At 45.0% G+C, this 12,176-nt stretch overlaps 2 protein-coding genes across 7 annotated transcripts in view; one reads left to right on the top strand and one right to left on the bottom strand.

Moving 5' to 3' along the window:
- Nucleotides 1–7,749, top strand: part of SLC7A1 (solute carrier family 7 member 1) — a 36,531-nt gene extending 28,782 nt beyond the window's left edge. Inside the window, exons 9-12 of one of the 4 annotated variants that reach the window (XM_066175950.1) lie at nucleotides 372–583; nucleotides 923–1,071; nucleotides 3,270–3,378; nucleotides 3,976–7,749. In XM_066175950.1, the coding sequence (XP_066032047.1) occupies nucleotides 372–583; nucleotides 923–1,071; nucleotides 3,270–3,378; nucleotides 3,976–4,085 (580 nt within the window). In that variant the 3' untranslated portion in view covers nucleotides 4,086–7,749. Of the gene's footprint in view, nucleotides 1–371; nucleotides 584–922; nucleotides 1,072–1,936; nucleotides 2,112–3,269; nucleotides 3,379–3,975 lie in introns of those variants that run through there. The other 3 variants (XM_066175951.1, XM_066175954.1, XM_066175952.1) reach the window with 3 other exon arrangements.
- Nucleotides 7,750–11,288: 3,539 nt separating this feature from the next.
- MTUS2 (microtubule associated scaffold protein 2) overlaps nucleotides 11,289–12,176 on the bottom strand; it is a 232,592-nt gene continuing 231,704 nt past the window's right edge. For all 3 annotated transcript variants that reach the window (XM_066175947.1, XM_066175949.1, XM_066175948.1), the window contains one exon: nucleotides 11,289–12,005. In XM_066175947.1, coding sequence (XP_066032044.1) covers nucleotides 11,789–12,005 — 217 coding nt within the window. In that variant the 3' untranslated portion in view covers nucleotides 11,289–11,788. The remainder of the gene's footprint in view (nucleotides 12,006–12,176) is intronic.

Raw genomic sequence — 12,176 nt, 5'->3', positions numbered from 1 at the left:
TAAACTGCCACAGATGACACAATGGCCTGGTTATGACCATCAGTCTGCCCCTCTGCTGTTTCCTTCTGTCACCCAGCCATGTCTTGGTGACATGGATGAGAGGGTTCACGAAAGGGAGCACTATCAACTTTAAAACACTTACATTACAACCAAGCTGTGAGTGATAAGAGCTGGCCATATTTGCTTACCTCATGATGACATCATTCCTCAAATTTCCCCTTGCAGCAGAAGGGTATAGACGTGACGTGGGCCTGTTCTGGTGCTGTAAAGGTCTGGCATGCAGCCACGACTATCTGTGTGGCTTTTAAATGAGTGATACCCTCATTTAAAATACAAACTAACAGGCTCTTTGTGTCATTTCCTTTTCCTAGGTACCAGCCAGAGCAGCCTAATTTGGCATACCAGATGGCTAGATCGACAGAGGAGACAGATAACAACGAGTCTGTGAGCACCAGTGAGTCACAGGCTGGGTTTCTGCCAGAGGAAGAGGAGAAGTTTTCCCTCAAAGCCATACTGTGTTCCACAGATTCAGATCCTTCCAAATTCTCTGGTTCGGTGGTGAACATCTCAACCTTCGTCATGGGTAAGTGCTGGGCAGTGTGCCTCTGGGGCCATGAGTCAGCTGGTAGGGCTTTGTACCCACCATGGTGGGGAAACTCACCTCCCTGATGTGATTTTGATCAGCTCTTGTAATGGCCAGAATAACTGAATATTAAACTTCTGACTTAAAAAGAAATCCACAGATGGAGTGTGTGGGGGTGTATGGTGGGAAAGGCGGATCTGTTATGGTTAGGGGATTTTGTGAGTCGATGTTTTGTTTGTGAGCTTTCAAATTCTGCTTTGCCTTCTTATGATTTGTTCTTGGGTTTTCCTTGTATCTAAAAAAAAAAAAAAATCAGTAACCTTTGGTGTGTGTTCACAGGTTTCCTTATTGTGGGTATCTGTATCCTGACTTCCTTTGAGCCAAACATTCTGATAAACACTGTACAGATTATTGCTGCCATCCTTGTTGTCACTATCATCTTCATTATACGGAAACAGCCTGAAAACAAAACCAAACTCTCCTTTAAGGTGAATGTCCTGGGACATGTAGCTAGAAAAGAGGTGCTTGGGAGGTGGTTGGAGGAGGAAGTGCATGTGTTGGCCTGTATCAAAGGGGGTCACTGGCCAAATGGACGTGCATTCAATATAGGCATGATGTGAACTTTTCTATCCAGGAGAAGCTGGAAAGGCAGAACCTGCTACAGAGGTGTGGCTGGAAGGGAAGGGCAGGACCCTGCTTTTGAAAGCAGATGGTTATAGGATAGGGAGGAGACAAGAGATCGGAGTAAAGGGGATGATTGTGAAGGCCACATCAGACCGTGGATTCAAAAGGAGAAAGAACACAAGTAAACTTCTTTGCGAAGATCTGAGGCTCTAAGAAAGTGATCTTTCATGTCCTCCTTAGACCCCATGGAGGCTAAGGAATGACCATTCTCTTTTAAACAGCCTTACGTATGAGGAACTCTGTTGTTCTCCTGCCCTCTCCAAGTACAGCATCCTTTCTATATTAAACAAACACTGGGATAGGTTTTTTTCTCCCAGTGTTATCCTACAAGTCATGCTTTATCATATTGATTTCAAGTAGTTCCCCAATTTATTAAATTATTTTTGGATTTTAATTGTATCCTCTAAACTGCTTTCATTTCAATTGCTCTTCAATTAAAGTTTTTTAGTAAATGCACAGATTTTAATAGTTTCATACAACCAGAATTTTCCAAGGTTGTGTTTAGAGCTCAGTTTGGGGTTATGGTCTGAAAGGTGGAAACAGAAATATTCAGGAGCAGAAAACTGAGGAACTTTCATGTAGATCTTACTTTTGAACATGCTTATGAGGAGGTCTGCTCACACAGGATCCTTTCACTCAGGATATTTCACCTCCTTTTTTTCCCCTCAGCCACTACCCTGTCCAAGGAAAAAGAAAATTATACCTGTCAGAGCTAAATCTGTAATCATAAAATCATAGAATCATTTAGGTTGGAAAAGACCTTTAAGATCATCAAGTCCAACCATTAGCCCAGGACTACCAACTCCACCTCTAAACCATGTCCCTCAGTGCCACATCTACATGCCTTTTAAACACCTCCAGGTATGATGACTACACCACTTCTCTGGGTAGCCTTTTCCAATGCTTGACAACCTTGTTTCTTATCTCCTTGCTGTTCTTTGGGTATTTACAACCGGACTGTGATTTTTCTCCAAAATCACTCTGGAAATCCAAAGCTGACCTGTTTGTTTCCCAGTTGTTTTTCTGTATTTTTAATAGGTAATTTTTCACCCTTCTCTAGTCTTCAGAGACTTTACCAGTCTACCAAGAGCTCTGAGTTGCTTATTTAATAGTTCAGAGATCACTTCTGCAATCTCTGAGTACATAACTCACCCACATAGAGAAATTTTTTCTCTACTGACTTGAAAAAGCCAAATTTAGAAAAATATTCTTTTCTTTTCTAATTTGTGTGCCTATCCCCTTTCTCTAATGATGTGAGCAGCTACTTTCCATAGTTTTTTTTTTTTGCAAAGCTTAAACCAAGAAAGGCCCACATTTCAGCCTGTTTGTTTTTGTAAATCTCCTTTTCCCTTAGGAGTGAAGTTCGCTTTCCACTTAATTCCAACATATTCAGAAGCTTTTCAATTATTGATTTTATAAATTATTGATTTTATAAATTATTGATTTTATATTTGCAGTGCTATTTTTTTGTATTCTTATTTTTGCATTTTGGCTTTGCTGTCTCATTCTTCTTTGACTCTCAGACCACTAAGGCATTAGTACAGCTGTAGTCATCTCTGGCAGTATTTGCTGGTTTTCTTTGCTTTGGAATAATTTGTCCTCTATTGCTTCATTGCCCTGGTACCTGATAGATGGAAGTACCTCAGGTCCCTTCTCTCACATTCTCCTTACGTTCATCTCTTGGTCTTCAATAGGTGCTTGTCGTGGTACAGTCCTTGGTTTTTACTCTTCTCTCCTTTGCCCCACAAGTATTTAGTATTGCCACTAAAATTTGCCTCTTGCCTCCTCCTAGACCACAAGCTTTTAAAACAGGTGAACAGCATCGTTCACATCCCCCTCCTGTGGTGGACTAAGGTCCTTTTGGGTTTAACCTTGCCTTTTCTCAGATCTGGCAGCCGAAGAGTTGGTTACAGCCATCGCTTCCCATTTTCAAGTGATGTGATGTTCTTTTCTGCTCATTCATCATTCTTGTAGATGTAACATATCCCTTGTTCTTTTTCAGGTACCTTTTCTGCCCTTTCTTCCTGTTGGGAGTATTTTTGTGAATGTTTACCTCATGATGCAGCTCGACGCAGGCACATGGATTCGGTTTGCAATCTGGATGCTCCTAGGTGAATTTAAGTAAAAAATCTTATGTTCAAAGTTACTAGATTTTGTTAACCATAAATTTATTGTAGCATTCTGGGGAGGGATTCTGCACTCCTGTCATCCTTGGGCAACTCTGGTGACTTGACTGAAGCCGTGTAGCCAGCCTGTAACAAGCTTTGTTGCATATTCAAGGATCTTGAAACTTTTGTGTGGACAAAACAACAACCCATGAACCATCTTATGGGTCTTGTTGCCAACAAGAAACCATAGAGTATTTCTTGTTGGCTGGCCTTGTACTGCTGTCCAGGTGGTGGGGCTTGTGCTTCTGGAGCTGAAGGAACTGAGCTGCATCCCGAGATGCTCCCAGCAGCCACAGATAAAGCTGGGTAGTCTGAAATGCTCAAATCAGGATCCAGTTTGGGGCTGGGGTAGATTGACTAAAAAAAAGACTGGTGCCTGTGTTAATGGCTTTTTTTCCATGAAGAAGATAGTGGCTGTCTGCCAGAAGCTAACCACGAGGGTGGCTGGGCTTAGGCTGGTGTAACTTGTGTCAGTGACTATGAGCAGGGGTTTCTGTTTCTTTACAGTGCTAACAGTGCCCTCTCCCTTGGCTTCCACAGGCTTTATCATCTACTTTACCTATGGAATATGGCACAGTGTGGAAGCCAGCTACGCAGCCTCAGCAGAAGCGGAGAGGAACACAGACACCGGCTCAGACAGCTGTAAATGACTGTGTTGGGCGTACGGGCGACTGAAAGAATGGCTGCAGTGAAAGGAACTTTGTGGTGGGGATCCTGAACCAGATTACGCCTGTAATCAGTTATGCAGGAATAAGGAAGCAGAGTGCAGGCCTCCCCAGCTTGGTCACTGCAGCTTGCAGTTTGTTTAGCAGCACAGTTAAAAGGGACCATGAGATGAAAAGACACAACTCTGGCATATTCCCAGCAGCACTGGCAGCTCAACTGGGGTACTTCCCTCTCTCTCTCCTGTTTTGTTTTTTTTCTTCCCCAGTGTGTAGAAAGAGAACTGCTTCTGTGTGCAAATGCTGCTATGAAACCAAGCCTCACAAATGTCCTTCTTTCAGTAGCTCCAGGAATTACCTCCCCACAAATACTCTACTTGATTATACATGGAGCAAATTTTGCAGTGCTGCTGTCAGGCATAGACCAGGATCCATCCTTCATCCTATGTGAGCTGTACCCTCTGTGTACGCACACAAAAAAAAAAAAAAAAAGGTTCTCACCAAATACTAGATTTCACCTGGTTAACAAAGTACCTGCAAGATTTGCATTCTTTAAAATATCAGGTTTTACCTTTTTTGTTTAATTTAACAGGGTTTTTTAGCTATGTGCTCACATGCTTTTAAGCATGTCACTGCTGTGAAATGTTGGGAAGGTTTGTGGTCACTGATTGTCAGGTGAGTGGTCGCTTGCCAGCACACAGGTAACACCAGCAGGTGTTTCTCCCAACTGTACTCTCCACAGAGGAATTCCCAGCTTTAGGCAGGAATCCATGTGGTGCAAGTACTGCAAAGGCTTGAAAACAAGTGTCTCCAAAGAGCAGTCCTGCCTCTTTTTCTCAGAAATCACCAGTGGTGTGGCTGTAGTGGTGGGGGTGGCCAGCAGAACTAAGAACTCTGACACCAAATAGTGCCCTGTGTTCCTCCCCCCACGTCAGCTGTGTGTGCTGGCTGCCTGGCATTAGCAGCTTTGGTTTGGCATTGGCGGGTGGAGCACATTCCTGCCCTGGGAAGGGAAGCACAGGAGGATCCTCAGAGGCATGAAGTTCTTACATGGGCAATGCCTGATGTCTGCACCCTGCCCAGGGTGGGCTGTGGGGTGTGCAGGGGCTTCTCAGTCCTGGCAGAGTGTGCAGTCCAGTAAACATCATTAGGCTGTAGGGTCTGATTTGCTGAGGGGAGCTTTCCTTCTGGGGCTTTTTTCCTTTTCGTCTCCAGAGCCTTCCTGTAGTGAAAGGCAGGAAATTTGGAGTTGAGACCAGCATCTGCATTTGATTGGCAATGCCTTGTTTTTTTGGTGTAAGATGATTTTTTGTTTTAATTCTCTCTAATAGCTTTCCCTAGCCAAATTAATCCACTACCCTAAGAAGGCTTATTAAAGCACTGTGAAGGTGAGCCATGCCCAAATAATGCCACTGATCTAAATTAACACTTCAGCTTGTACTGAAAAACAAATCATAGAATTGTGGAATGGTTTGAGTTCAAAAGGGACCTGTGAAGGTCCCCAGCTTACTTGACATCAGCAGGAATATCTTTAACTAGATCAGGTTGCTCAAAACCCTGTCCAACCTGGTCTCAAACACTTCCAAGGTTGGAGCATCCCAGAGAGATACTGCAGAAATCCCCTTTCCTGATGTAAGTGGATGCTTTTCTAGGTGTCCTTCATACTACTGCCTCTGAACACTGGACAATCTTTAATTTCCTTGTCAGCATGGCTCTTGCTGATGAAGCGACAGGCTCTTGTACCTGTCATCAAGTTGGAGAACTGAACAAACCCCTGCATGACTTGCCCAGGGTCTCACCAGGCATCTGATGCAGCAGAAAGGGCAATCATACCATCCCCTGGATTACATGGCTGGATTGGTAACCATTTCTCATGTTTCCAAGAGACTTTATAGCCTTTCTGCCCACTGAAGGGTTTCAGTCTTTTAATTCTAGAACACTGGGAGGCTTTTCTTGTCAGGATTGAAATTTGAGGATGTGAAGGCAATGTGTTCATTGCCTCCCAGCTGCACTTCAGGATGTGTTATGAGTGCAGCTTCCCCCACAGAATGAATTTGGGGTCTGCTCCAGTCAACAGGTCTTGACCATCTGCCAAGCCTTTGCTCCTCGTGCATATACATCATCTTACTCAAGCAGGGAGAGATGAATATAGAAATGAAAAGCCATTATGTTGAAGCCTGTATGGCTTAAACACAGGGCAAGGTCAGCACACTCCACAGCCTCCCAAAAGGGACAAAAAATGTGGTGGGAGGGCAACAAGATGAAAACTCAGACAGGATGAAAGTTTCGTATTGTACTAAAAATATAAGAATGTTTTTCCTACCTGGCTTCCAGCTTGTGTTCAATGAAAACATGAAGCTTGTGTCCTTGCTAAAGCATCTTCTGCACTGAGCAAGCCAGGGGCTTGGTGAAAAATCTTTCAGGAGGGTGTTGTCAGACATATTCCCAAGGTGGGGTATGACCGGGTCCCTGTTTAATCCTTGTGGCAAAACCCAAGCAGCTCTGTGGCTCTCAGCAGGAGGGCAGGATGAAGGGGACAGGGGATAAGGTGTTGAAACTGAGTGAACTGGAACAGTGGGGAGTTCAGGTATTTGCTGATGAGCCTGAACCATTGGCAGAAATGTTCCTGTTACCATGTGCTGCAGCATGACACTTCAATGGAAACATTGCAGACCACAGTCACTGTTCTGGGAGCCCCAGTCTCATTGGAAACGTCCTAGAAAATGAGTCCATGGAAACTCATAGCATGTGAGCCGCTCTCAGGTAATGCAGTTGGCCAGCCTTGCTGCCAGGAAGCTAATGACTATCTAGCTTCAGTCTTTACCTTAATGGGCTAACCCTCTAATGGGGTTTTGCTTTGTTTCCCATTCATCCCAGTTTCTGTGTGCACAGAAAACACGGCAGGACATGCTGATCTGTGTGCGTCAGCCCACAGGTGCACTGGCGCACAGATTTATTATCAGGAATATATTACACTTATCTGTACATCATATTTGAATAATACAAACTCTTCCTGTAATCATTAGCCACATAATAAACGGGACCACAGAACTCCTGCTGCATGGGAAAACTGTACAGAGGCTCCTCAGAGTGTCCATGGGACACAACCACCATCAGTGCAGAGACAAAATACCTGATTTTGCACTTGATAGTTTTTCCTTTCCTCCCCCTGCCTGCCACCACCATGAGCCTTTGCCACTGTGCATCAACTGAGTCAACCCATCTCTGCCAGCAGTCACTGGAGGTGCAATCCCAGTAGGGCCAAATGGTACCTTCTCACAATAAAAAGGAGATTTCCATGCCCCCCACTCGCTGCTGGCTGTCCTGCCATCCCATGGTGGATACCTGCTCCCAGTGCCTGTCTCTGGAGCCCCTTGAGAGCAGCTGTAGGCTGGTTTTATTGTTGCTACGCCCTTCTGCATTGAGTAAAGATGAACAAAATCAAACGGCTTCCTTGAAGACAGAGATGATAAAACCCTTTCTGATTAGCGCTGGCTCCATTCCCTTCCCTGCCAAAGGCCATCCTGTTTCCAAATGGGAAAGTCCCCACTGTGGCCATGGTGTTCGGGAAGTTTCCAGCCCTGCAAAAGCAAACACTTCCCCTTGCTTGTCTTTGAACAGGGACAAGGAACATAGCATAGAACAATGGCCCTGAGCCTGCTGGGAATGCCAAGCTCACCTTGCATGGTTGCAGCTCCCTGGCAAGAGCAGGGCTTACCAGCTTGGCAGCCAGGGTGTACCCACCCAGGGGTCTTCATTCCCTGGGAATGGCTGCCCCATTCAGGGGCTGCTGCCTTCCTCCCACTGTCCGAGTGACCTGGGCTTTTCTTTTGCACCTACTTCAGCATGCAGAGGCAAAGAAAGACAGGACAGGGAAAGTATAAAAAGGGAATGACCTTTTTTGGAGAAAAAAGTCTGTGTTTCTGGGCTTGCACCAGAAGGAGCCACTCTTCACACCCCCCACAGGGACAGGTTGCTGGTCCCTCTGGCTAGGCAGAACTTCCTGCAGCTTTGCTAGTGCTAGGGCAGGCCCCAGAGGGTTTGCCAAGGAAGAATTCAGTGAGAGGCAGGATTGAGAGGCAAAAATTAGATGGGAAAGGGATTGGCAATGATACCAAACGTGATGGAGCTGGGTTCAGTCCCAGTTTTCCCACCGTAAAAGCCCCACTCCCAATTCACTGCTGGAAGCATCTCTTGAATATGACTTTTAACCAACAAAGTGATAAGGAAAGCACCAGATATAATGGGGAAAGATGAATAAATTACAACAGGTTCAGCCAGCCTGTCCTGGACTAATAATATGCTTTAGTGCATTTAAAGTTTTGAGTAGCATCAAAGTAACAATTGCAGTTGTATCATCTCAACCATTTTTACAAAGGGTAAAATGGAGAATCCCAGAAACGACCAAAAAGCCACTCTGACTAATCTGATATCCTTCTGTAATGGTGTGACTGTGTTGATGATTGAGGGATGAGCAACTGATGTCATCAACCTGGACTCGGCAAGGCCTTTGACATAGCCCCCACACAGCACCTAAACTGGGGAGATACGGCTTTGATGGATGGAAGCTGGATATGGAATTGGCAGGATGGTTGCATCCAGAACAGCTCAATGTCCAAATGGCAATCAGTAAGAAGTGGTGTCCCTCAGGGGTCAGTATTGGGAGTGATATTGTGTAATATCTTAAATGACACAGACAGTGGGATCAGGTGCATCCACAGCAAGTTTGTGGATTGACACCAAGGTGAGTGGTTCAGTTGGTACACTGCAAGGAGGGGATGTCATCCAGGGGGATCTGGACAGGCTTGAGAGGTGGGGTCCTGTGAACATCATGAGGTTCAACAAGACCAAGTGCCAGGTCCTGCACCTCGGTCACAGCAACCCTTAGTGTGAATACAGGCTGGGGGATAAAGAGATGGACAACAGCCCTGCTAAGAAGGACTTGAAAATACTGGTGGATGAGAGACTGGACATGAACCAACAATGGGTGCCCAAAGCCCAGAAAGTCAATTGTATCTTGGGCTGCTTCCAAAGCAGTGCAGCCAGCAGGGCAAGGGAGGGGATTCTGTCCTTCTACTCCACTCTTGTGAGACCCAGCTTGGAGTGCTACATCCAGTTCTGGGGATAAGAAGCACATGGACGTATTGGAGTGGGTCTAGAGGAGGGCCACAAAAATCTTAGAGGGCTGGAGCACCTCAGCTTTGGAGACAGGCTGAGGCACTTGGAGTTGTTCAGCCTGGAGAAGAGAAGACTCAGGGGAGATCTTCTTACAGCCTTCCAGAAACCTCAAAGGGGGGCTTCTAAGAAAAATGGAGAGAGAGATTTTACCAGGGCCTGTAGTGATAGGACAAGGGACAACATTTTTAAACTGAAAGAGGATAGGTTTAGATTGGACATAAGGAAGAGAATTTTTACAATAAGAGTGGTAGGATACTGGAACAGGTTGCCCAAAGAAGTTGTGGATGCCCCATTTCTGGAAGTGTTCAAGGCCAGGTTGGATGAAGGTCTGAGCAACCTGATCTAGTGGAAAGTGTCCTTGCCCATGGCAGTGGGGACTGGACTAGATAGTCTAAAAGTTCCCTTCTAACCCAAATCACCCTATGAGTCTGTGATCTCCCTGTATCAGAATTATATCGGTGGAATGAAAGATGACAATGCTGTAGGTGTTGCAAATAGCTGTGCAGTTAGCAAGTATCAAAATGATTAAAGTTGTACTTGGCAAGAAGGGGCTTTGTGTGCATGTGCATGCTAGGTATCTATCTTTCAGGTTGTACTTGCTGGACACACTAAAATCTAGCAATGCATTTCAACAGTAGTAGCTGGGGTGGTGTGATCTATTCTAACAAGATGCTCAATTTACTCAGTATCACAGTACCATGCAAAAGCTGCTACAAAAATAAATTTCTCTAAAAAGGAGAAAAAAAATCATCTTTCTTTTTAACACTGTGGAACAGGCCACAGGTGCTTTGATGGTGGTTGAAGCTGTATCTAAGCTGCAGCCTGTGAATCCTGAGTATTTCCCAGGAAAGCTGAAGCACAGCTCCCACTCGAGCAGGATGGCAGGGCTGTGCAATGCCACCCCTGTGTGTGCAGGGCCTGCTGGTGCCACCACACACCGGGGTGAGAAAGCCACCATCCCTGCAGCACTCCTGCACCTCAGGGGTCTCCTCCAGGTACTGTCGCCCTGCTGACTTTGACCCCAGTGCGCAGAGCGGCCAGATGGGTAGGAAAGCATCCCACAGATCTCTTTGTTTTTTAAATTATGCTCAGGGATATTTTTATCTAGTTAGCAAAGCCCATGAGGGCCCTGCAAACAGTCTCACCCCTACGAATCCTTGGCCTCACCATCCCCTCAGGTGGGAGGTCACCCCAAGCCTGGGTGAATATTTTTGCTTCCAGATGGGAAAGTTAAAGGTAGTTTAGCCACTCATTTCCATGAATCTTCAAAGTGCTCTGTAACTCTGGGTAAGCTGTAGCAATGTGAAATAATGCAGATATGTGGAAGGAAAGAAATTCTGACCTCATCTGCACCTATGAAGTTGGCTATGCTCTACTTGGCATTTGAGGTGGAAGGAAGCTAGAGCCCTAGCAGATGCTGAGTATCTCATCTTACTATTGGAAACCTCTCATCCAGCAAAGGTCAAGGATAAACAACTTATTTTCTCCTCCTTGCTTCCGGGACTTGAAATAAAACAAAATGGACAGAAACCTACAGCCAGAGATTTTGATTGCATCCTAACCACGACAAGGTAAAACAAGATAAAATCTGACTAGGATTGAAATAAAGACAGTAAAATTGAAGCATGTTAACCAGTAACCTCTACCAAATTTCCTAAAACTCTCAGTTTTCTCATCTCTAGCCTATCTCCACTTACAATATCAATGCTAAGAGTTAAAAAGCAAGTGGATGGTATGCATATCTTTTCTGGTGTTCAATGCAAAGGTGATGGTTTTGAAGGCAGTACTGTCTTAGAATTTCAAATTCGCTGGTGTTCATGTTACATAGAGTACCACTTGGTGGTCACTTGGAAGGCGCTTCTACTTCTGTGTAACTTTCTTCTAGGTTGGGTATAAATATTCCTGGGAGGCTAAACAGAAATGCATTTTCTTTAGATACAAGTCTTAGGCACGAGTTAGAAAACTGCTGACTGTAATGAAAATATATCAGCACTTAATAGTATCCAATAATATAAAAAATGTAATTCAGAACATCTGCAACTACATATATGTGTGTGTGCGTCTATATATAGGTATAAAGGTACAATACATACAAGTATATAAACACAGACACATACACAGAAATATTCACAACTTGAACTATATTTTTAACTAACCTGAAATACTGCAGCAAAAGTTCATTCTGATGAACCATTAATAGAGCATTTCCCAACTTTTGGCTCTAACCGTAGGTAAAATGTTCACACATCAAACTAAGACTTCTGCCGTCTTAACCTTCTGCTGTTGTAGTTCTTGGCTATCTTTTTTGCTACCCTAATCAACATGTCAGAACCAAGAGTTTCTATATGGGGACTCTAAGAGTACCCTGCCTAGTGTAAAGCTATGCAGCTACTGAACATGCTTGCAGCCATGAACCCTGGGCGCCTGTTGATGGTAGTACTTCCTTGGATGGTAACAATTTGCAGATTGGAAATGCATAAAAGGCAGGGAACCTTCGGCACAGAGCTGCTGATTCATCGCCTCAAGGTTCTGACTTTTGCTAGAGAGGAGTTCCCTGATGAGCAGCGATAAAAAGGAGTGGACGGTGCGGGTGGGAGTTTGACAGGGCTCACGGCATCTCCCTCCTGCAGCTTCCAGAGGAGCTCCTCGTTAGTCCTGCTGAGCTTCTTCTTCTCCTCCACTTCTTTCTCAACATATTCTTGAAGATTTGCATTCTCCTCTGACAGTTGTCTGGAGAGAGAAGCAGGACAACCTGTTAGGCACTCCAGGGCAAAGATGGTGGCATTCATGCAGCCAGGGCCAGGCAGGACACTGAGCACCTCATCCCTTTCCTTCACCTCCCCTTCCCCTTCCCCTGCCTCTAGGGCTGCAGCTGAGCTGCCAAAGCTGTGGCACAGTTGT

This window comes from Chamaea fasciata, unplaced genomic scaffold (genome assembly GCF_029207755.1).
Source record: "Chamaea fasciata isolate MVZ Bird 193981 ecotype frontalis unplaced genomic scaffold, bChaFas1.0.hap1 SCAF_2, whole genome shotgun sequence".
NCBI classification, from domain to species: domain Eukaryota; kingdom Metazoa; phylum Chordata; class Aves; order Passeriformes; family Sylviidae; genus Chamaea; species Chamaea fasciata.
Note: the sequence above shows the minus strand (reverse complement) of the source record. Positions and strands in the feature narration are given on the sequence as shown.